We start from the raw sequence: 26888 nt of genomic DNA, 5'->3' as shown, positions 1-26888 counted from the left end.
TAATAAATAGCGCTGAGTGCCATATTACAGCTCTGAGTGCCATAAACGAGCTTGGTCGTTTATGGAACTTTTTTTGTCCTATAATGGACTCATTTTGGACTATTTTGTTCAGTGCTAAAGGAATAGTTCTATAGTCACAAAATACCTTTACCTTTGAACTCACTTATAATGCACAATAAGTGATTGTTCCTATGGGAATACCTAAATACAGAGGTAAGCATGCTTTTTATACTGTAAACTTGCAAAACCAATGTATCACCACAAGGTAGTAGTCAATTTAATCCTCACAGTTCAGACCGTTCAGACCTCGTCACCCGAGAAGAGTTTGCCTGAGTGTATGCTGGATCACTGCATTAGGCCCCATGCACATTATACTGTAAATACTAACCATAAATAACCGCAAATACGGTCCGTGTTGCAACCGTATTTGATCCGTATATACGGATACGTAAAAAAAGGAAGTCTACAAATGATGTCACCAACATGTTGCATAGCAACGCTTCCGTAAATACAGATGGTTTACGGATGCACATCCGTAACCGTCCATATTTACGGAAGCGCCTATAGGCTTCTATGGGAGAGTCCGTGCCGTAATTAGACAAGCATAGGACAGGTTCTATAATTTTTTCAGCACGGACACCCATCCATAAAAATACGGAAAGGTCTTCAATAGAAATTAATGGGTCCGTAATTACAGTCCATAATATATACGGTTGTGTGCATGGGGCCTTAGATGATTGCTCTTAAAAATGAATAGAGTGATGTGCTGCTGGCAATGTAAGGGTTATATGGGTATAATCTACAAAACTGATATATACGGTACATGCATGTGTTAATAGATAGTCATGATTCTTTTTGCTCTATTGGCACAATAATATTCATTTAATCTTTAGTATCTATGAGGTTACAGTTACACAATGTTACTGATATCTTTGAAGAACATGTTCTACTCTCTCTCCGCTACTTTGATGTAAGTCAGAATATGAATGAAAAGGACACATATTCTCTATGTAGTGAGGAGTTGTCCAGTGTACTGTACCTCATTCTTTGATCATCAGGCGGTGTCATTTCCACATGGTGAAGAGGCCCATTCAAGTTAACGACATGTAAGGTGACGACAGGATTCTCAAAGCCAACCTAGAACATGAAAAATCGAACAGCCATAAAGTTTATGCTTTTATCATTTCAGCTTCTATCTGAAAACTGTATTTGAGACGGATGAGCCAAATCAATAGAAACACTGCTATATTAAATGGGTTGACCGGTTTCAGCAAATGAATGTTATTTTTTGAATAATTACAATTTTCCAATATACTTCCTGTATTAATTTCTCACTGTTTTCAAGATTTCTGCTTGCTGTCATTTAGTAGAAATATTTATTGGAAAAAAGAGAAAAAGTAGCAAAAAAAGCCACAGTGTGCTCGCCAAATATGTTCCTCAATGGAGTGCAACAAGCAGGGGGCTTGCAGGCTGGAAAGAGATTCATACAAAGTAGGACAGAAGGAAGTTCCTCAGCAATTCCATGAAATATAAAAAAGGAGCTTTATTCGTTCATCTTAAAAAATCCAAGGAGGGCACAGGTTAGGCATGTTACAGCTTACGCCTTTCGAACAAGGCTGTTCTTACTAATGCTATGAGTAAGAACAGTCTTGTTCGAAACGCGTAAGCTGTAACACACCTAACCTGTGGCCTCCTTGGATTTTTTAAGTTGAACAAATAAAGACCTTTTTTTTTAAAATATTTTATGGATGTGCTGAGGAACTTCCTTCTCTCCTACTTTGTAGGAATATTTATTGCTTACTTCCAGTCGATAAAATTCTGTCCATTGTCATGTGATGGAAACACGGGTGTACGGCTAGTAACAGTACAGATGTAGCCAAGTTTATCTTGACTCTAATAACTTGCTGCAGTGTGATATCACATAACAAAAGCCATTGAAAAGTCAAGTTAAAGTTTCTTGCCACTGTGTATTTAATGTGTTGAGTCAAGATAAAGATGGCTACATCTGTATGTGTACCAGAACTGTGTCTTCCAACAATCCCAGCACCTGTGTGTCCATCACATGACCGTGGACAGAATTTTATCCACTGGAAATAATCAATGAATGTTCCTACTGAATAACAACATGCAGAGTTCTTGAAAACCGTGAATAACTGTATTGGAAAATTGTATAACTTTTGATTATGTAAAAAATAGCATGAATGGGCTGAAACCGGACAATCCCTTTAAGTATGAAATAAACATATGAATGAAGCACCTGTTCTAAAAGTTTTTTTTATACAGGTACCAGTTGTAAAACAGTGCGTGTAAAGTTCACACTTTTTTTTTACATCAGCAAGCCTGACATACAACGCTTATATTCATCTCATTTACATGTAGGTATTTCACATTCATCGTTGAGAGGTATGGCTAGAAATTTCCATCTAACCCTCTGGTAACAGTGGTAGCATTTGCAAAATGTTAACAATGCACTATGTTATTTAGAGGAGACTTTACCTACGCAGTAATTCCTACATGGGATTTATACATTATGTCCGCAGCTTCTCAGGAACAGATACAATGTTGCTAATGAGCAACTTCTAAATTCCAAGAGTGAATACTCTGCAAAAGTAAACTTTTCCCTTAATAGAACCTCTATAAAGGGAGAATTTCACACGTTCTAAAAATGTCAATATATTAGTGCGGAGTATGAGAGGAATAATCATTAATGTATATGCCCATCCTCCACTTATGCATTAACATTGTCATCTGCAAATAAAAGCAACATTGTTTTCATTTCTTTTACCAGACAATGTTCTTTTCTGCAGGGTCGGAGACTTGGGTATTAGAGAAATTTTTTCTAGAAAAGCCCCTTTCTCATACTAGACCCCGATTAAACTTTTTGGTGTAAATAATTATTTGTGGGAATGAGCTGGAGGAAGAACACTCAGATTTTCATGGTAAAATGATGTGGCTATTTAGAGTTATAGATTTTTTGGCAGATGAAAAGTTTACTATAATAGTAAAATATACCTGCCCGCCTTCTGCTTAGGTCCTTTAGCTGAAGTTGGAATATTGAGTCGGTGTTGTGTAACATGTTAAATTGTTGGCAAAGATACAGTTTAGAAGAAGGTCTGAAGGGTGTACATAAGGCTGGTATGGGGCCCATGGACAGAACGGGCCATCCCTGGTAAGTCCCATCCCTATTGCTATTAGGTGGATCTGTGCAGGACTCCTCTCTCAAGGCATGTGGAAAGGGCAAGGAGGGGGGAAAACAAACACCACGCTATTATTTCCTGCGAACCTTTATGAAAAATCCAGTTTGATCTTTGCTATGGGGTCCTGCATTTTTGTCTCTACATATTTTGGCCTCCTATTTGTTCTTTTATACACTTCTTAAATCTTCTATACAACCTATTAAACATTGCCTTATACAAAGACACAGAATGCAAACTTTTTGAAGGGCTTTAAAAATGACGCTATTTGTGATGCAGCAGAAATGGAGACAGTGATTGTGATATACAGGGAATGATCCATCTCGCTGTACTGTGAGTTTATATGACACCGAACCTCCCAGCTCTTCACACCACCACACATAACTGCTGCTCAGATCTCTTTCCGACAGATGTGTCTGATGCACAAGCGCTCAGGGACTTATGTTCCACATCAATCTAATGTATGAATGTTATGTGAACATAATATTCACTGAGTGTGAGTGACTATGTCACTAAGTAGAGGAGAAGATGAGACTTTGTTATTTGTTGTTTTGCTGTCATTTAGATTTAGACGCTATTAGATTTATTTTAGGGCAATATCTCAGCAGTGACAACCTGACATCTTTTTGTAAAAATCTCCCAGTAACTTCCAAGACCGTCTCTGCTTAGGAGGTTCACAACATAAAATAGAATGCAGCTGAGTAATGAATAATTCAGTAATATAATTTTTTTATTAATTGGCCAAATAGGGCAATTCTATTCATAACACTATTTTACTAGAGTCCTTTTATGCAAAGAACCCCCCAAACCGCATGGTCTGTTTAACAAAAATGACAGAGGGTCAATGTATTGGTAACAATATGTTACTGGCCACTACGTAGGAGGAACTTTTCAATTTATCACTTTTACTATACAGGAACCTATGAGCAGAATACAGGCATCATTTACAGCAGCTTGTACTCTGCTTTGCTCTCACAGCCCATTGTAAGTTGTACAGGCCCACCAGAGAGATAATGGATCCTCCGGTGGGCACATTTTCCAACACAGGAATGGGCACCATAGTTTTAGCTGAAGAAAACCCTATTTGAAGAATATTTGGAGCCAATAACTTTCTGCAAAGGACAATTCTTATAGAGTTGGTTCACAAATTAACTACTAGAATTAATAAATTAGATGACTTGTTCACAATGATAACGGCATAGTTCAGGAGCCAGATAAAAGTGTACATGTACATGTTCTGTATAGATGTAGGGTGGGGACTTAGAATCATTTCCTCCGGTCGGCCATTATGCCCCAGTCTGACATTGCAAGATAAATTTTGGGGGATTCCAAATTTCCACAATCCTACAGGGATTCACATATATTCACATCGATCCTTCTTGTAAAACAAATGGCATAAATGACACATGAGGTGTTGACCACGGGCTGACATACGGCTTTGTAAAATCAGGTAAATTTTGTGGAGTTTGTGGATGAAGAGAAAGAGGAATGGAAAACATGAGGAGTTACAATATCATTTTAATAAAGAAATACAAAATGTAATGAATGCATCTTTAAAAAGTAGATCAAATATATAGATAGATTTAACCATGAGAGAGAGAAAGATAGATAGATAGATAGATAGATAGATAGATAGATAGATAGATAGATAGATAGATAGATATGTTATAGATGTATTTATTAGAGTACATTGCAGACATTGTTGACAGGTTTCTTACCTTTGGGTAATGATAATTTTTCACTGTTGGGTAGATTGATCCTGTATATACAGGGATCTCCATAGTGGGGACTTTGGTATCGTTGATTGTTGTATATGCTAGTCTGGCGCCATCTGGAGCCCACCAGTGGGCAATGTGGGTTTTAAATATTTCCTCTGCGAAGAAACAGTTAAACAGTAGGGTTTATATCAAATTTGTAATAAAAAAATGTAATCAAACCAACAAAAGAAAATAATGAATTGTGGAACTACATAGCACTATTCACTCAAGGGACATTGTATAATTGTATTGTATAATTTTACCAGCAGATAAAAGATATTGTTAAATTAAAAAGAATGTCTCATTAACCCCTTTTAACAAAAGGTGATAAACAAATTCTGTACCTCCCCGGCCTGGGTGTCCATACATTAAATATTACATGCCAGCCATTCAGAAGTATAGCTGACTATGTAATAGGTGGCCAGGCTGAGCACTTTGTTAGCAGCTTTCCACTCTGGCTAATAGAGGGGCATCCCTGCACTATGATGTTCTCCTGCCAGATTCAGGCATTTGGAAAAGTGATTATTGAGACAACTCCAATAAATGTCGATCCCTTCTAAGTATATGTATTGTATGTACTGAACGTATTTAAAAAATATTTTATGGTTCAGTTAAATGCAGGAAATCATCCCGTTTGTGGCATCCAGGACTCATAACAGTCTGCTCAGGATTGGGAGCGGAAAACGAAAGGTGAAAAAATTGCTCCTCAAAGTTTGTCACCATGAACAATGTTCCCTATCATTGAAAGGCTTATTAATCCCACATGTTGTGGTATTGTGGGGTGGTATCTGTTGCTGTAGTGCTGCACTTGTGGGGGGACGTGGCCCACAGCCAAGGAGGCTTGGCACGGCCTGAGAACATGGGTGCTTTTGGGCCTCTGGGTTGTTCCCTCTGGAGGAGCAGTGTTGCAGTGGCAGTGGTCGCCAAGCGGTTCTGCAACCGATAGTGTAGGGACCCACTTAAAAAGAGGTTGCCGTGAAGTGGCAAGTGGCTTATACAGTTTGATCAAAATGTTAACAAAGAACCTCATGTTCATGTTTATAAATTATGCCTAGCGGCTCAGATTAAAGTATATATTGTTGGTTTTCCCGCGCATATCTAGTCCCACAATGCTGACCTTATTAAGCCCAGAACTCTTGCTGATTTTCTACTTTTAACTTGCTATAGACGTCATGTAAAAAAATGTGGGCACAGCATTGTAGATTATGGGACGTTTTTACATTTCAGTTTTGAGAGGAAACTGTAGAGTCATCAATAATAATCAGGGGGCTCCATAGCAAAATATGCAATACATTTTATTTATGTTCATGTACAGCACGGTGGCTCAGTGGTTAGCACTATTGCCTTGCAGCGCTGGGGTCCTGGGTACAAATTCAACCAAGAGCAACATCTGCATGGAGTTTGTATGTTCTCCCCGTCTTTGTGTGGGTTTCCTCCCACACTCCAAAAACTTACAGATAGGGAATTTAGATTGTGAGCACCAATGGGGACTGTAAGTGAGGACAACCTCTGTAAAGCGCTGCAAAATATGTTGGTGTTATACACAGAAACAAATAAAATATGGCCCACAAGCATCACGGGAGATAGAAGAAGTGTTGCTTCTATCGGCATTGCTTTGGGTCTGTCTCATAGAGTATTACTGAATTATCAGCATCAGAGGCGTAACTTGAAGCTCCTAAACCCCAATGCAAAATCTGTAACAGGGATACTAGCGTCTTATTAAGTGGCAGCAGGGCCTCTAGATCCACTCATTCACCAAGGCCTGGGTGCGGCTGCTACAGTACATCTGCACCCACTATCGGTACACCCCTGATAAGCAAAATTTCCTCCTAGGGATAAAACACGTAAATCCAGAGAAAACAATTGGAGTACAGCTGTGTTAAGTTTGCTCCATACTAAGTAATTTTTTTAGTAGAGACATAAGCACGTATGAAGTCTCTCAGTTTGTCTCTGTTTGCGATCTTTATAATGCATAAAGATCAGGACTCTGAAAAATAAGATAACATGTGAAATAAGCTGTCTGGAGTAGTTATGAAAGAATAAGACCAGATCTGGGATTTTATATTTGACACATAATAGAAACTATATTTTAACATTGCCTCACGCTCAGGAAATAAGAGAAAAATGAGGTAGACAAAGAGAATTATTAAATCTATAAAACCAGATGAGGCATTGGGTAACATTGAAGCGTCTTTGTATTTTATTTTTAATGTATATGGAGATAAATGGAAATCTGCGAGAGGTGATCATCAGATATAGTAAGGCAAAAGTCCTAGGGTAGATGTAGATAACTTGTCCGTCCATACGTCAGGGTGATAAAAACAAACCAGTGATCATAAAAGGTACGTGAAAAAAACACAATAACTTACTGAAGAGCAGCAATGAGTCCCCGCAGATGGTGCAGTGTGAAAATTAAATGCGCCACCTGATGGCTAATAGAACAGGGAACTAACAAAAGTGACTACCGCTCTACATGACATTTTATGATGCCCAGATCTGTCCAGGCCAAGAGACAACTCTTCTACTATTTGTCAAAAATACATCATGACCTGGACTGGGACCAAATCCAGAACTGTGAAAAAGCATTTAAATGTCCTGTTAGTTCTCATGCACACATAAACTTATTAAGGCTCCATACAACTCCTTCTAACCAGCCATAATACGGCATCCATAGACTTCTGGGGCCCCACTGTACATCTGTGTTTCTCCAATTACTTACAGGTCAAATGAAGGTTTTTGTGTCCAAGCTATTTTCTCCTAGAAGCATTTTAGTGAGTTATCCCACCATTAAGCATTGTAAAAAACCAACAACAATTGTTTATTAAAAAGTAAGACATAACAATTAAAACAATTAAAACATAACAATTAAAACTGTTCTAAAAAAATGTTCCTGTGTTGAGATTTCGTTCTTACTTTTATTGATTGGCGCCTCGACGCAGCAATGCTTCAGCTGGTGTATACGCATGTGCAGTTTCTAACTGCTAGTGGCTGGATCCTCATTCAGAATACCGGTGGATTGATCCCACTATAGATGGACGGTGGTCAGAGAAAGCCGAGGGTGTGCATTAGGACGCCAATACATGAGAGGTACATGCAAGTGTTCTTGGGACTTGCAGGAAACAGCAGCTGGAGGGTCATCATGTGTGCCTCTTCCATTGGCCGCAAGTATAGGGGAGGACCAGAAATCGCATACAGTGGTTTAAGTCACCCGGGGACTCTGGATGTGGGAAAACTCCTAAAATCAGAACTTCCCCAGGACTGGAGTTCCCGGGCAGAGTGACTGTGCAGGAAGATCCAGCAAAATGTATGGACAGTTATGTCACTGGAGCTTCCTGATATATATGTATACCTGTGACGGATGCCATGCGGTATACGTATTTTTGTGGGATCCCTTAGGATGTAAAAATGTAGTCTACTACGGTATTCCATACTTTAAAAAAAAAAATAGGTATATTGACGTACAGTATAAAAACCCGACGGAGACCAAAAAGACACACTTTTGGCCTCCATCAGGTGAATGGAACCCTATGGACACATTTAGCATGTATGTCGGGAGCTTTCCCAATGTACAAGATAAATGTAGTTCATAAACGCAATGTGAAGAGGGCCAAACTGATTAAAATCTATTTTTTTAACATTTCAGACCAAGTGGGAGGAAAATTAGATAAAACCCTTTTAAGGAGCAAAATACAGAGGCACAAAAATATGAATGCTTTTCAGTATGGAGCCATAGGGATTCCATCCGCTGCCATACAGGCCCAGTGCACATGGCTCCGCCATATCAATTAAAAGAAAAAAACGAAATAAAAATAGCAAATTTACTAAGATAATAACATGAAGGAGCTTCCATGTGCTGTTGACTTTATTTTTTTTATTTTTTAGACTTACTAAGAGCCTGGAGTCTTACAGAGTGTGCTTTAGTGCAAGCTCTTTTCAGATTTGTTTGCAAACAAAATTGTAGAGGTCACAACTAGCAGCTGAGATATTTTCTTCATATCATTGTGTTTGATGAAATACCAGCCGAGTAAAAGCGAGAGCTTGTATCTCTGTTAATAGCATACCATCAAAGGAAGCCGTGGTACAAAGCAACTCAGAAAGCTAAAGCCCTCCATAGCTACAATTTCCACACTATACAACAGGTTACCTTCTAAGTGTGCGGACTACAGCCATCATCTCGGCCCTGTAATAACCGGGCACCGGCTTTATGTTTGTAATCAGCAATCAATCCATATAAAAACAGCAATTCAGCTTACAGTATATTGATTATTACTGTACTCCGGGAGATCACCTTGTCAATCATAAGCCCACTATGAGTTCCGCTCTCTGCAAAAACGCCATCTTTAAATTACAGTCATTTCCATCACTAGGGCCAAACATAGAATTATTTTTACAGCTTTTGTGCTTTTCAAAATATTCAGAAACCTAAATTATGCCTTCTATAATAATTTTGATATTTTTCTTTGATTTCTGTACTACAGCGTTACTCTTGGGGGCCCATTATTTTCTTTTTATCTGCTCACTAAAACAGAATTATGTGCATTACGTTTAAACTTATGAATAAGCCACTAATGTGTCACTTGCCTGATGTTAGCAAAAGCACAGGTCTGTTCATGGGTTCATGCAGTAGTATAAATGTCGCCATAGGCCTTGGCTACATGACAACTCTTTTTTTCTGTCTGTGCCCCGGAAAGGGCTGTTGTCAACAGTGAATTGAACAGAACTACGTGTGCCACAATATGTCTATCATAGGCTGTTGCTATGTGATAGAACTTGTACATGTTGTGGGGCAACCAGCGGTGTAAGGATCACGGTCGCAGGGGGTGCGAGGCCGCGACAGGGCCCAGAGATGAATAAGATAAGCCCTTAAGGCTGACACATCAATGAACCACTATTTGAGCAATTCCCCAGTTTGCAGGTTTATGGAATTACCATTCAAGCAAATCCCCAAAGGCAGCTGGAGACTGTCTGGATGAAGCGTGCAGGTAAATCAGCTACCTCAAGTCCGTCACCACTCTGGTCAGCAGAGTCCAAAGCTACCCCATGGTCTTCACCAGAGCCCACTGCAAGGCAGGTTGGATTTGGCTGCATAGAACTCAGGTTGCTTTAACAGAATATGATGTTGGAGAGGAGGTGCAATGAAGGCAATACCAAAACGGAGAGCCAGACAAGCCAGAGGGCTAATCAGCGAGCAGAGCTCACAACCAGGAGAAACTAAAAGTCCAAATCGCAAAGCAGAAGAGTACCAGGACTTGCAGAGGTCAAAACCAGCCGAGAGCAGAATGTCCAAATCAGTGAGCAGAGGGAAAATCCAAAGACAAAGCCGAGGTCCAGTTCAAAGAGTCCAAAGGGTATGTTCACACAGCTTATTTTCGGCCATTTTCGGGCCATAAACGTCCGAAAAACGGTCAAAATATCCGAAGCAGAACGCCTCGAAACATCTGTCCATTGAAAAACGGCGTTCTGTTACAACGGGGCGTTTTTTTTACGTGCGGCGCATAGAAGGTCCTGACACTGGGCAGCATCAGGATGTTTTTTGCAACACAGCACACAAAATCCTGACGCTGTACGTTGCATGCTGCATAGCATACAACGTCCTGACCCAGCCCAACGTCAGGACCTTTTATGCACTGCAGCACAAACTTTGTGAAGAAGCCCGGGGCAGGTGGGTGGGAGGAGCCAGGTGCGGTGAATAAATACAGGTTTTTTTTTAATTATTATATTATCATGTCTGATCTGGAGTCTGATTTCGGCTCTGATCTTGGGGTCCATACTACAAATAACCTTTGTATATAATAAAAAAAGACTGACTAACCATTCAAATTCCCCATCTCTTCCTGGTTGGTGGTTTCCATGTCCCCCTCTGATCTGTGTTTATAAAGCTGCAGAGATGATGTGCCACCTCGACCAGTGGCCACAGTAGCTAATCACTGGCCACAGTGGAAATGTGGGGACCTCGCTGAAGTCACCGCTGCAAGGGCGGCAATAATCTGGTATCAATGACATGTCATTGCTGCAGCTTTGTATACAGAGAATAGCAGATAACCAGGCAACAAGGTAAGTTTTTTATTTTTACTTTTTTTCCCCAAGATTAACTAAACGTTTGACAAATATCTGACATATAGTTATAGTGACATGTCAGAAGTTTTGATTGGTGGGGGTCCGATCACTGAGACCCCCACCAATCGCTAAAACGAAGCAGCAGAAGTGCTCAGCCACTTTGTGTCTGTTCTGCTTTTTCCGGAAATCAATGTATTGGAGTACGGGCTCAATAGAAAGTCTATGAGGCCCTACTCCGATACACGAGCACTTCTGCCACTTCGCTTTAGCGATTGGTGGGGGTCTCAGTGCTCGGGATATGGGAGAATGGCTTTCCAGTTGTGATTTCTGAAAGTGTTATGTCCCATTTCCAGGAGATCTCAAACAGCTCCAATTACAATCAGTGTTCTGTACCATATTCTCCGACAAGCAAGTGTTTTGTTAAAGGAACACTCCTGGAAAACCTGATATACTGTGTTATGCCTAGTGCAGTTCCTGAGGGGGCGTTGCGTGCCTTTGGTGTTCTTTAAATCTCTGAGTCATGCACAGCTCCATCAGGTCCTGCACTAGGCATAATACTGGGCATCATTTTCCCCAGGAGCATTCCTATAAGGAATATAAAGCACGCTGCCCTATGCTATTTAACAGTTTATGTCGAAAGTGTAAAATTTTGTAAAAATTTTGTTCTAAACTAGTGTTTTGCTCAAAGTTTTCAGCATGCTGCTAACATCTCCCAATGGCAAAAATCCCAAAACATTATAAAATCTTACCATCTATTCGGTATTCAGTATTCAGAATGGTTAAGTCTGTAATATTGGCTTTTGACCATGACATGAAACTAATCTACTTTCTTGGTATAATTTAAATGAAAATGATGACATTATTATTCAGCTGTGGCTTCAATCTACATCTTGATGAGTCATATAATCACACTGATGATACACGGATACATTTTCTGCCAGTTCTCCCTCCAGATGTTGGGTACACCTTTATGTAAGACACTTGTCACCTCTCTGGTTAATAACACCTTGAACTGCAATATTTCATAGCGAAAGCTTCAGCGATGATCAGTCATTTCTTCTGTCAGAATAACAAGAGTGTGAACACAATTGTGCAGAATTCTATATGAGCTGCACCTCTTACTACTCAGACTACAACTTTTCCTTTTTCTTCAGTGCTTCAATTGTCCTTTCTAGTTCTGGCTTATTTATAATACAAGTATGTTTCAAAATAAAATATATTTGAATTATTTATTTTTTTTTACAAAAAAAATACATTAAAAAAAATCTACAAATCTTGAGTCTTTAAAAGGGTTGTCCAAGAGGATAACAAATAAGTTGCAGGAAATGTTATAAAATAACAAACCAAACATTACTTAATGCTGATGCTCCGGTGGTCCCCACATGTCTTTGATGACTTGTCCTGCAGTGATGATGCCGTTCTTCCACGTGACCGATGCCGCCAATCACTGGCTTCAGCAATGATGCTAGCAACAACAGGAAGTCACCATGATTGGCTGCAGTGCTCACGTGGATGAATGATAATGTCATTAATGTAGGACAAGTCAACAGAGCGGGGACCACCAGAGAATCGGTGCTGGAGCGGCAGGAGATTTAACAGATCAGTTATTTTTGGTTTGGTACTTTATCACATTTCCTGCAGTCACTTTGTTTTCTTATTCTCTCGAAAGTTCTTCTCTTAGAAAACTGAGTACCAACCAGGTCTGTTGAATGGTGCCCTTTGCGATACATTCTGAAGGGTGTCCAGCCCATATGGTATACTGTCATATAGTGTACAAATAACTATACTAACCAAGGCCTAATTATAAGATCCATACAGTGCGCTCACAAAATAACAGTTCCACACACTGGCCATCCTCTACAGTGCAGCCAACACCATACACTGCAAATGTACTGTACAGTACCTAAGAAGAAGCGCCACACAATGCCTAAGTAAATACCATGATACAGTGCACAAATAATGGCAACATACAATAAGTATAGATGTAGCCATCTTTATCTTGGCTTTTAACGCATTAAATACACAGTGTCAAGAAACTTTAACTTGACTTGTTCAATGACTTTTCAATGGCTTTTGTTGTGTGGTATCACGCTGCAGGATGTTATCAGAGTCAAGATAAACTTGGCTACATCTGTAAATAACAGCTCCATATAAATAATGCTACTACACATATAATATTTGTGGTCGTCACAAGCCTTGGGTAGTAGGACATCTGAGGTGCCCCATTCAATAGGAGCTGCTGATAGGTTTACGCAAACACAGACCCTTATGCGGACCAATGTAACCATTAATATTACTCACATGGGGGTTGCCATTATGATCCCTGCATAACAAATCTGTCTTATTATGCAACAAATCTGGAGAGGGACATGTATTATTCATTTTCTAACTAGTTTGCAGCTGCATTGGAGGAAATATTCGATTTTTATGAGTAGAATTTGCAACAACTTGACTCAACTCAAAGATTTATATTTCTGGATGATTTTTTGATACTTGAAATCTAGAATGAGAATGAGGTTTATAATTTGACATAGACTGGTTGCTATGGATAGGCCAGAGGTGTCACTTAAAGCTTCTGGGCACCAATACAAAATCTGTAACAGGGTGCCACCTACTATGCCATATATTATACTGTTGTCTTCATCTATGGCAGAGGGACCTTGGGACTCCTGGGGCCACTGCGTGGTTGTCAGAAGGCAAATCTCCCGCAACCTGTATGTCTCGGATTACTGAGATCTATAAGTAAACTCTAAACTGGAGATGAGGGCATAGAAGGGGCATGGACGCTAACGACAGTTACTGCCACACTTACTACTTCAGCGCTTACTGATACATTATTCGGATGTTTGTTACAATACATGTACGTGGATAAGATAGAACTGGAAATATGTGCCCTGTAAATATAGATTTCCAGTTCTATCTTATCCACGTACATGTACTTCTTAAACTTCCCATCTGCTCTTATAAATGATGTTGCCCTCTCCCATTTTGGAAAATACCGGCATTCCTAGGACGCGGTGACACCCTGTTTGTGTTGTATAGTGGCCAATTGTATATCCGAGATTTCTCAGAAGCAGATTACTGTATAGTTTGTTTCCAGAAACTCTTTACAGAAGCATTGAATAGGGCAGAGGGGGGAGTATCTATCATCCTAACCTACTGTCTGTTAAAATGTACCTTAGATCTCTCAGAATAATTCATTATCTTTTGTGTGCCACACGGTTATAATAATATTGGGCACCTCAGTAGTGCCCTGCTTCCATTATAACGAGGAGAACCATTTTATTTATACACGACTATCATTGAAATGATTTATCAAATAGATCTGCGGTCCTGTACACATGCTATGCAATTCTTATGCATAAACAAGGTACATTTATTTTCAGAATATTTCATTGAAATCTAAAAAAGACAAATTATCTTCAAAAAATGACTTTGTAACTAGAGGGGGAATATCCACAGATTTATTATTTTGTATTTTTGAAATAATTATCATCTGCTGACTGTACATGATTTAGAACTTTTTGTGAAGCTCTTTACCTAAATGTATTTGAGAAAAAAAAAAAAAAAACCTAGTAAGCAACGCAGTAAGAAATAGAGAAAGAATGAGATTTGAGTTCTAATTTGGCTTTGAACAAAAGATCTAGCCTGAGTAACCTGAGACAGACTGGTCTGGTTCTCAGGGGAATAAACCCTGACCATCCCTGTGAAGAGCTGTAACTATGGCAGTGTATCCATAGCAACCAGTCTGTCTCAAATAGCCCAGCTGTCAGTCCAGAGCTCGATTGATTCGGTCAGGGTTTAACCCATGCTAAAAATTTGCTACTAAACATAACTTAAAAGGGCTTAAAAGGCTTTTAAACCTATGTGGCTTCTTTCACATCACATTTGGGAGATCTGCTAATCCGTATCACTTTTTTCCGTATCTTAAAAATCATGTTTAGATCATGAGGATGCAAACAGCTCTGTCTTCAGTATATGCCTGTGCACATATCTGTGCAAACATTTCTGGACATTGAGATACTGTGCCAAGATCCCCATGATGAAAGCTGGTCGGTGTGATGGATGCACTATGTTATATGTATGTTTAAACTTAAGTGAAGTCATTTTAGCAAGTAGGTTTTATTACTATTAATATCAAAGTCAAGGAATAAGACGTGACAGTGTAAATCTAGGTCCATCATGATAAAAAAAATACTATAGGCACCAGCATATACTGCTAGCCTTTGTGACAAGCTTGTGGATTGAATATTTTTTAAGTTCCCCTTTAGAAAAAAAAAATATATGTACCTTTCTATGATTTATTTGTAACACAATCATAGTGTTAAAGAAGCCTTGTAGTATTTCATATCTGAAATTTTAAAATCTTAAGAGGCTAAAAATTGCGATTTATTTTTTTTTTCTTCTAAAGCATGTAATACACAATTTCATCCACATGGTGGCAGTAGCAAGACAACGTTCATATTTTTCTTTTTGTTTTGGTTTATCAAGCCTGGTGTATTGGAATCACTGAGATATTTATTATACTTTATTTTTACATTTATTTTACTTTAGCTTATAGAAGAAAACAAATTAAGATACTGTATACTAATCTTTATAAAAAGTGCATACCAAAAATTACAATTAAGCTTAAGATGACAAAAATATTTTTTGGGTGTGTTTTCCTGTTCACACAATGGTCCATTTTGCAGCAGTTTTCCTCCATTTACTTCAGTGTCGTTCAACATTGTACGTCCTGGGTAGGCGATAAACAACGTCAAATCTTCATAAATGAATTGCCATGACTGATGCACCGTCCACTTTTTCCAACACATTAGTGACTGCAAAAGGTGTGCAGGTACTTTATAAATATGGTGTTTGGCCTGAATGTTATGGTTTTTAGTGTATTTGCGCTATAAACTGCTACGCATACATTGATAAATTTGTCCCTATGCGTTCTTTTTCCCCAAATACCATCAACTCTGACAACTTGTCCTATTCCCCTAATCAAGAGTGTAACTAGGCATTTGCAAAATACATTTGCACGCACAAATAATGGCGTCCACATACGACAAGCTGGACAGTTTCCGTTCCAAGACCTTTAAGTGCTGAATAACCTCTTAAAAATATGTTCCAGACACTAACAATGGCATCTAAAAACATAAATGAGCTGTATTTCCTCTATATTGTGGCTGAAATGCTGAAAAACATACACATATCGCAGCCTTGATTGTCTTAGGGTATGTTCACACGGCCTATTTACGGACGTAATTCGGGCGTTTTTGCCCCGAATTACGTCCGAAAATAGCGCCTCAATAGCGTTGACAAACATCTGCCCATTGAAAGCAATGGGCAGACGTTTGTCTGTTCACACGAGGCATAATTTACGCGCCGCTGTCAAAAGACGGCGCGTAAATAGACGCCCGCGTCAAAGAAGTGACCTGTCACTTCTTTGGCCATAATTGGAGCCGTTATTCATTGACTCCAATGAATAGCAGCGCCAAATACGTCCGTAATTGACGCGGCGTTCAAGCGCCTGCACATGCCGTTATGGCTGAAATTACGGGGATGTTTTCAGGCTGAAACATCCCCGTAATTTCAGCCGTTACGGACGCCCTCGTGTGAACATACCCTTAGGGTATGTGCACACGTAGTGACCAAAAACGTCTGAAAATACGGAGCTGTTTTCAAGGGAAAACAGCCCCTGATTTTCAGACGTTTTTTGAGCACCTCGCGTTTTTCGCGCCGTTTTCGCGCCGTTTTTTACGTCCGTTTTTGGAGCTGTTTTCATTGGAGTCTATGAGAAAACGGCTCCAAAAACGTCCAAAGAAGTGTCCTGCACTTCTTTTGACGAGGCTGTATTTTTACGCGTCGTCGTTTGACAGCTGTCAAACGATGACGCGTAAATGACAGGTCGTCTGCACAGTACGTCGGCAAACCCATTCTAATGAATGGGCAGATGTTTGCCGACGTATTGTAGCCGTATTTTCAGACGTAAAATGAGGCATAATACGCCTCGTTTACGTCTGAAAATAGGTCGTGTGAACCCAGCCTTATAGGGGGAAACACAAGCTCCATAATCGGAATTATATCTGTCAGCAAAATACAGATGAAGAGAATTTTCACAGATTCCCTCAGCTCTAGAAATAAATGTATGTTTCTTTGCAGAGATTAGCATATGATCAAACGATGAATAGAAATCTGTATTACAAGGGAACAGCATATATCTGAAATTCATAGACAGTAACAGCAACAGTGCTGCCATAAGCGTCATGGCTAAAAAGACGCATTCTCTAGACATCTCTTTACACAATAAAGAGTTAATAAAGGGGCCAAATCGAATGCCCAATCTTTGTAATGTCAACTCTGTCAAAACTCAATTTATGAGAAGAGGTCTTATTTAGGGTGTCTGAGGAAGGGGTAGGGATTTTTTTCATGACCATATATGTTACTATAAGGATAAGCTACTTACATAGAGATTACTGCAGTGTACGCAGACAAATACAATGGAGGAGAATTGTGAATAGACTATTTTCCTTAGAGTTCCTATTAACCCCTTGTACCTAAAAGTGATATTCCCTTTTAAACAGAAAAAATATATACCTGCAGGCCGCTATGATTTAAACTCGGCTAAGGGTCCAGGAAAGGTTAAGTAACCTTAGAGGCAGCGCGCCATTTTCTGCAGTTACGTTGCTGTTGTGTTTTATATCCTGTCATGATGTTTTATGAAGAAGAAAACAGGATGGAAATGACAATCAGGAAAGCAAAACCCCAGGGACCCGGTAGCATCTGGCTCTTTCTAACATCACACTGTGACATTACTTATCATTCACCCAAGAACTGATATTCCAGTGTGTTTATCCTTCACAAGTTATTTTGGGATATGTGTAATAATAGTCGAAATAAAAATGTAATAATTGGATAATAGTAAAAGAAACTTATACCATCTAATTATAGCGTCCAGTAAAGGTGACACCAATATAAAATCATGGGACAAATAAAGAAATTTAATCAAAGTACATTTTGGCTAGGGGCAAGACTTCCTAAATCCTCTCCCCATAGGTCTACTTAGAGGGTACCCTGTTTCTGACATTTGGTTTGGCCCAAACTGTGGACCATGCAGAGATTCCAGTGTTAGGGTATGTGCACACGATAACTGCATTTACGTCTGAAATTACGGAGCTGTTTTCAGGAGAAAACAGCTCCTGCATTTCAGACGTAATTGCTCGTACTCGCGTTTTGCGAGGTGTCAATTACGGGCGTAATTTGGAGCTGCTCTTCATTGAATTCAATGAAAAACGGCTCAAATTATGTCCCAAGAAGTGTCCTGCACTTCTTTGACGAGGCAGTCATTTTACGCGTCGTTGTTTGACAGCTGTCAAACGACGACGCGTAAATTACAGGTCGTCGGCACAGTACGTCGGCAAACCCATTCAAATGAATGGGCAGATGTTTGCCGACATATTGGAGCCGTATTTTCAGACGTAAATCGAGGCATAAAATAGCTCGTTTACGTCTGAAAATAGGTCGTGTGAACCCAGCCTTAATCGTCACAGCTGCCCCGGTCATGTGCCATAACCCCCACTCCTTTAGCCTTGCCCAGGTTTACTGAATAAACCAAACTAAATGCCCCTGTTGTATCAGTGAAAAGGAGTATTTTTTAGTGCGGGGGAGGGGGGCTCTCATTTCCATCCTGAACGTAAAGCTCAGTTTTGGCCTGGAGACTATAAGGTCTCATAAAGGGATATAAGCTCCTTAGTATTGTAACCAGGACTTCAAAATAAAATAAATGTGAAAGTACAAGTAATCTGAAATTTATTTGGACCATAATATTTTTCACATCCTTACTAACATGTTTATTTGGGATCACCAGTTTATATCTTGTGACATGAGCACGTAGATGTTATTCTGTTATTCCTTAAGAACGGACATGTATGAAAACAGCAGTATAGCAGCCCTTTATTGAGACCCATTCATCAGAACTGCTTTCTCCATTCTACAGGTCTCTGAGCTCACATCTCCTTGCAGCCAGCGCTAGGCTTGATGTAAAGTCTATAGACCAGACAGTTTATCAGTGGAAATCCGACCACCAGACACCACTGCATTGCCAACCTTGGTATAGACAATCTAGGGGCCCTAGATACATAGATAGTATGGGGAGCAGCTGTGACTACTGCCATTTATCGAGTTCCTGAAATCTTGCTCTTCTTGATTTTACCTTTGGAAACCTAAAAGAACCAGGAGAGAAGCACCAGGCATGAGCAGGACATAAGGTCAACCACCATATAATAATTGGACTGTGGACCATTGATAAGTAAGTTTTGGGGTATTTGATTCATTTAGGACATGAAGACAAGTAGACAAGAACATTTTATCATTATTTATGGAGACTGCTTTGGACAGAGTTCATGCAACAAGTTGTAGTTTTTGCTCCTTATATACAAACTGTTCATGTTCACCAGTGGTCTTCAACCTGTGGCTTTCCAACTGTTGGTAAATTACGACTCCCCACATACCAAAGCTGTCAGGGGATGCTGGGAATAGTGGTTTCTCAACAGCTAGAAAGTCACAGATTGGAGACCACTGCTGTAAACAATGTTCATGGCAATTCATTATGATTAATTTAATCCTTCTCTACAGATTGTCCTTCTTTACCTTTCCTCATATCTCAACATATCCTGAGGTGTGTGGCACGCGAGATAACAAGTTTAAAAAAAAACAACATGATTTTGCGATACTCTGTCATGAGATGTCTATGCTATATGTGTTTAAGTGTGGCCACTCAGTGGTTGAGATGTGGATTGCAGCCTATAAAGTATTTTGCTAGCATATCGGAATATTGTATTGAATTGGTTTCATGAGAAATTGGAGTTCTTAAACAAATTCAAGCAAAGGTACGGGTGAACACATCTGTATATTTGTTTTTAAAATGTTTGGAAGGCAAGCAAAACAATCATTAGGTTTTAAGTGTACCTCCTTACTTCCCCTCAATGTACTCCATACTACCAATTACCATACTACCAATACAACATAGCTACTATCTGTCTATAAAGCAAAAGAAGACCCCATACACTCGTTTTTATTACGTATATGTTTTGCAACGAGCCATAATAGGGCACCCATAGAGGTGCATGGGGCCTTACGGTACCTCTGTATGAATCCAACAGAGAAATATTGTAGCACGCTCCATCGGATGTTGGAACTTTTACATAGGACGCCAGACGGTGCATGCTACAGCGGCACACAGTCTCCCTTTACTTCCTTGTGCCGCTACATGGCTCTGCCATGTAGTTGGGGCCTTAGGGTAATATATGGAGTTGGCATGATTTTTGATACTCTAACATTACTAACATTTTTCTTTCTTTTTTCCATAGTACTTAAACCATGCACCATATTTTGTCTTTAACAAGTAAATAGCTCAATAACAAAAGTGTGTTGTGTGATTTATAGACCATTTTACTAACTCTTTCCATATCGCTTGTATAAAATTATATAAAAGGAAAAACTGCAAGCAAATGCTGTATCTTGATCTACTGGTGCCAGGAGACAAACTGCACTTCATGTCAATTTTACAGCAAAACGCACATTTGCTAGACTTGATACATTACCCTATACATCAAAAATACAAGGGCTATTTATGTTCAAGGCACAGAAAGTGATGCATACCTTTCTGAAAGCTGACTGCAGATGCAATTTGAGAAACTAGACACAATGATCTGTCACAAAAATGCTATCAATGCCCTTTGCCACATTTCATATCAGAGTGATATTGGCATCTGAAGGGCCGAAGGACTGTAATGTTGTTGTATGGAGCCCTAATGTATGGTTTTATTACAGTAAAATGTCAGCTATCATTCATACAGCTCTATTTTTTCAACGCAATTCGTCCTACCTTCATAGAGCCAGTCACTCAGCCCGTTAAAAATGACTCCTTCTTTCCCAGTGGAGACCAAGCGAATGGTACGGCTGTCAGCATTCATTTTATAGAAGATGTTATTCTCAAATATAAAAATCTGGAAATAAAGAACAAAAGAAATCAAGGTGGTCAGATAGTACGATTTATTCCAGCTAATCTATGTGAATGTGTAGAATAAATCAGACATTGTTACATCATGTTATGGGATTGTAAAAAGTCCATAAATAGAGCAAAGGCCTTTGACCTGCAATGGCTGGAGGCGTCTTGGAGAAGCCATGTCTATTATACTGTACGTATATCTGCGAGTTCTTCTTCTGCATCCACTTTGTCAGTTATAATTGTCTTAAAGGATGAGTCACTTTGGTTGAAAGTGCATATGCATACTAAAATAACAGAATATTACACATCTCTGCTTCTTCAGTCTCCACCATTGAGCAACATTTTATAATTAACATATAGAATTATTCTACCAAAAAAGTGACTTTGTAAATACATTTCATTCTCTGTACTGTATTAATCTGGAGTTAAAAGTTGTATTATAGCCAAGAGCTGCATTCACAATTCTGTGGGTTTCAGAGCTCCCAGCATTCCTTGCTGGCTCACTGCCTGTACAAAGCATGCTCTGGTGATTGGAATTTTGGGAAGTGTAGTCTTTACACTAGCTACTTTCCTGACATCTGATGAAGGAAAAACAGTCCCACTGAATTATGAGAGTTTTTCTAACTACAAGCTTGCTGACCGTTTTTAAAGATAAACAGCGGAACTGTGAATGCAGCTCTGGAAATTAAGTTGTTTTTTTGGGATTCCTGTTTGAATCATTCTTGTTTACCTCTAGAGGCGTGTTTACTTGTTTTACTAGCTGGGCGTTGTAACTAGAAGTGTATGATGCTGACATATGATGCTGACAAACACTTCTATATGTCAGCATCATACACTTCTATTCACAACGCCCAGCTAGTAAAACAAGTAAACACGCCCAGATGTTACACACACAATACACGCCCAGTTGGAAATAAGAGAAAACACGTCCAGTTGTCCATTGGAAAGGCTCATTTTCATAAATATAAAATTGCTCATAACTTGGCCAAAAATGATCGCTTTTAAAAAAAACAAAACGTTACTGTTATCTACATTGCAGCGCCGATCACATGCAATAGGAGATAGGGATTTGATAATCTGGTGACAGAGCCTCTGTAACCCCTTACAGTCCAAGCCATTTTTTGTCATTTTCGTCTTACACTCCCCGCCTTCTATGAGCCATAACGTCAATAGAGTGTCGTGAAGGCTTATTTTTTTGCGGGAGGAGTTGTAGTTTCAATTGGCACTATTTAAAGTACCATATAATGTACTGGGAAACTGAAAAAAAATTCTATGTGAGGACTGGAAAAAACTGTGATTCCACCATTTTCTTTTGGGTTTCGTTTTTACGTCTTTCACCGTGCGGTAAAAACTACAAATTAAATTTATTCTGCTGGTTAATACAATTATGGCAATACCAGATTTATACAGGTTTTTAAATGTTTTACTCCTTTTACAAAAAAAACCCTATTTGTTAGAAAAAAAAATGTTTTTTCCATATTCTGTTGAGCGGTGTGAGGGCTTATATTTTGCGGCACGAGCTCTGGTTTTTATTGGTTTGTATTGCTTTTTTTGCACATACGACTTATTGATCACTTTTCATCAAAAAATATTTCACCATTAACTCCTGGCGTTTTATATTTTTTCTTTTTATGGTGTTCACTGTGCGCATTAAATAATTATATATTGTATTGTATGTTTTGGACATTTACGGACTTTTATTTTTTTATTTTTGACATTACTTCAGAGGAAAAATGGGAAAAGGTTTTTTTTAAACTTAAATTATAATCTTTTTTCACTTTTTTTTACACAATCTATTAGTCCCTGTTATCGTTGGATCGCTGGTACAGTACACTGCAATACATTAGTATTGTATAGTAATTTTTAGCGGCTTTAGTGCCCTCCTGCCACAGCAGGCCTTAACAGAGGCAGAGTGAAGGCAGTCCTGGGGGCCTTGATTAGGGCCCTGGGCTGCCATGACAATTGGCACCCCACGACTGCGTTGTGGGGGAGCCAATGAGCTTTCAGAGCGGGCCACCCACTCTCTATAATGCATCAGATACTGCGGTCGCGATTGACCGCAACATTTGAGGGGTTAAACGACCAAGAACAGCACGATCGCTGTTAATGGCTGTTAGTGCCGGGTTTCAGCTGTAATACACAGCTGAGACCAGCAGCGTATGGAGCACGCTCCATACTTCTCCCCCTGCACCATGACGTGCACTTACGTCAAGGTGCGTTAAGGGGTTAATAATTTTCACAGCTGAGAGTTTTCTATCTTTATATGCTGTCTAATCAATCCTCTATGAGCTAAATACATTAGAAGCACAAATCTCTCTTACTAGTTTGCTACAATGTATCAGTATAGATAAAATGTATAAATCAGTTTCCCCTAATACAGTAGCACAATGTATACAGAACAGTGAAGTGAAGAGACACATACTGCATAATATAAATTTAATATCACAGATTATTGTTTGTTTGCAACACCAGAGTTAAAAAGTAACTAAACTTTCAAAAAACTCTACTGAGACTCTCACCGATCGCTAAAACTAAGCTGCAGAAGAGCTCGGATGAGCGCTGTGGTGCTTCGTCTCTGATCGGCTTTCCTCGGAGCAGTGTATGGGCTCAATAGAAAGTCTATGAACTCGTCCACCACTCATTTCTGAGGAGAGCCAATGAAAAACGAAACAGCACAGCGATCACCCGAGTGCTTCTCCATCTTTGTTTTAGCGATTGGTATGGGTCTCAGTGCTCGGACTCCCACCGATCAAAACGTCTGACATGTTACTGTGACATTTCAAAAGTTGTTTGCAAGAAATGGTGCAGATCTTAAACACAGTTGTGGAGATTTATCAAAACTGGTGCAAAGAAAAAGTTAAATAGTTACCCATAACAACCAATTTGATTGCCTTTAATTTTCTAAAGTTCCTCTGAAACTCTGCGTGCCCCTACATTCTAAAGGTCCCTACAGTTAAACCCCCACCAATTTAATTAAGTGATGGCATATCCTAGTTATACGCCATCACTTTTACTATAGTGGAAAAACCCCTCTAATATCTGAAAGAAGCATAACTGATGTGTAAAGCAAATGTATTGTATAAAAGCTAATGGAAAATATAATATTTTAGCAGTGTATACTTGCAAAGAATCTACACGGCATATGAAAGTAGCCAGGAGGACTTTGTGTATCCCACCGAAAATGGGAAAACTAAGTTATACAAAAAGGCAATATTATATCGCTATTGCCTATAATTTTAAATCATGTTTTCCAATGGGAATTCTGCCAACATGAATTTATAAAGGAGGATAGGCAATTGACATTTTTATTCTACACCCCTCAACATTGAAATTGCAACAATAAGAAGGAAAAGTTTTAGAATTGTGGAAATCACGGGATCGATAGACATTATATGTAAATGTTAAAAAAATGGCAACAAAATATTCCAAACATCTTGATTTATTCAGTATCTAGTATGAGCGCCACGTGCAGAAATACATGCACTTACACGCCTTGGCATGCTATCATTGAGGTTATTAATGGTTGTTGTGGAATGTTATGCCAGGCTTAATTCACTTGGGTACGCTAATCATCAAGATTTGGCTGTTGGCAGCTCCCTTTGCAATTGCCGACCAATGACGTCCCATTGTTGTGCAACATTTGTTACATATTCCCAGGGGCTTTTTTTATGTTGCCAGAGAATACAAATGGCATAAGCATGCCGCAGACTCATACAGCTTTTAATAATGACAGAATAATTGTCAGTGTAGCCTAAGACCGCATAAAGTCTTACAAAAGATATGAAGATATTAGTGGCTTAGATATTTGTATGTATTGTGATGGGTCTGGTTGAATATATATTTTAATGTCTCCCTACAATAGGCAAAAGCTCTGGACAAATTTGTCATAGTTCCTCCATCGCATTTTTAGGTATTTGCGAGGACTTTAAGGACAATGAAAACTTTTTTCCTATACAATTCTACCTAAAGCAACTTTTTCTACCAAGGAAAGTGACTTGCTCTACCATATAAATTTCATAGGTATTATTAATACATATAACACAATACATATATAATAACAAAAAAAAAAACAACAATAATAATAAACGTTTTTAGCAAAACTGATTGAAAGAAAATCAATGACTGACACAACTCTTCACCTAAAGCGCCCTCCACTACACCTTCTTGTCCTAAAGTCTGGGGTAGGGGTAGTGACACTCCGCTCCCTTTTTTATTGATTTAAATGGCATCAACATATTCCACAGTGCTGTACAGAGATTGTCATCACTCACATTAATCCCTGTACCCAATCTAAATTCAAAGTTAACCTATCAGTATGTTTTTGGAGTGTGGGTAAAAACCAAAGTACCCGGAACAAACTTGCACAAACACAGGTAGAGCATACAAACTCCATGCAGATATAGTCCTTGGTTAGATTCAAAACCAGGACCCCACTGCTGTAATGTGACAGCGCTAACCACTGAGCCACCAGGCTCCCTCAAACGCTTATCTGAATTCTATTTTGAACCCTCTTTTGGCTTCTTCTATATGTCCTTAGTTAAAGTCTACATGTAAAGTGCTATAAATATTTGACTAATCAAGGAGAAGTCATGAAAAATGTGGCCTAGTTTGCTTCTATAGGTGTATTGTATGTATATATTGCACGTTTTGTTGATACAGACAGTTTAGTAATGATGACCATGCTTTGTGAGTGTACAAAAGCAGAGGTCTTTTTTTATGTGTGAAATGGATTGTGACAATTCATTGGTCCTGATGTGACAACATGCTGCTTTAAATTTAGTGATCTCTCGGTATGTATAATGGATGAACAAAGAAGTGAGTTTTCATTCTCATCAATGGACCACATTCAAGAAATGGAAGACTCCCTGAGTCACTGGATATAAATGTGCTGTAATCACTTATATCGTCTGCAGAGCTCCTGTGTATATATGGTGGTAATATTGGTCTTTGTATAGTGTTTTTAATTTAGTAACAGTATGGGGATATTATTCAGTCACTATGTGGTTATGGTGTGGCGGTATTATTCAGTAACAGTATGGGAGCATTATTCAGTCACTATGTGGTTATACTGTGGTGGTATTATTCAGTAACAGTATGGGGGTATTATTCAGTAACAGTGTGGGGGTATTATTCTCTCACTATGTGGTTATGGTGTGGCGGTTTTATTCAGTAACAGTATGGGGGTATTATTCAGTCACTATGTGGTTATGGTGTGGCGGTATTATTCAGTAACATTATGGGGTATTATTCAGTCACTATGTGGTTATGGTGTGGCGGTATTATTCAGTAACAGTATGGGGTATTATTCAGTTACTATGTGGTTATGGTGTGGCAGTATTATTCAGTAACAGTATGGTGGTATTATTCAGTAACAGTATGGGGGTATTATTCAGTCACTATGTGGTTATGGTGTGGTGGTATTATTCAGTAACAGTATGGGGGTATTATTCAGTCACTATGTGGTTATGGAGTGGAGCTATTATTCAGTCCCAGAATTGGAGCATTATTCAGTCAATATGTGGGTATGGTGTGGTGGTATTATTCAGTAACAGTATGGAGGTATTATTTAGTCACTATGTGGTTATGCTGTGGCAGTATTATTCAGTAACAGTATGGGGGTATTATTCAGTCACTGTGGTTATGGTGTGGTGGTATTATTCAGTAACAGTATAGGAGCATTATTCAGTCACTATGTAGTTATGGTGTGGAGGTATTATTCAGTAACAGTATGGAGGTATTATTTAGTCACTATGTGGTTATGGTGTGGCAGTATTATTCAGTAACAGTATGGGTGTATTATTTAGACACTATTGGTTATGGTGTGACAGTATTATTAAGTACCAGTGTGGGGGTATTATTCAGTCACTATGTGGTTATGGTGTGGTG

General features: G+C 39.0%; 1 protein-coding gene across 4 annotated transcripts in view; it reads right to left on the bottom strand.

Annotated features, from left to right (window-relative positions):
- Positions 1-26888, bottom strand: part of DPP6 (dipeptidyl peptidase like 6) — a 1261161-nt gene that overhangs the window by 76479 nt on the left and 1157794 nt on the right. For all 4 annotated transcript variants that reach the window (XM_075827374.1, XM_075827376.1, XM_075827372.1 and 1 more), the window contains exons 8-10: positions 20880-21000; positions 4913-5067; positions 1040-1137 (exon numbers count right to left, since the gene is read on the bottom strand). In XM_075827374.1, the coding sequence (XP_075683489.1) occupies positions 1040-1137; positions 4913-5067; positions 20880-21000 (374 nt within the window). The remainder of the gene's footprint in view (positions 1-1039; positions 1138-4912; positions 5068-20879; positions 21001-26888) is intronic.

The sequence above is a fragment of the Rhinoderma darwinii genome, chromosome 5 (assembly GCF_050947455.1).
Source record: "Rhinoderma darwinii isolate aRhiDar2 chromosome 5, aRhiDar2.hap1, whole genome shotgun sequence".
NCBI lineage: Eukaryota > Metazoa > Chordata > Amphibia > Anura > Rhinodermatidae > Rhinoderma > Rhinoderma darwinii.
The sequence above is the reverse complement of the archived record's forward strand: the minus strand, read 5'-3'. Positions and strand labels throughout refer to the sequence as shown.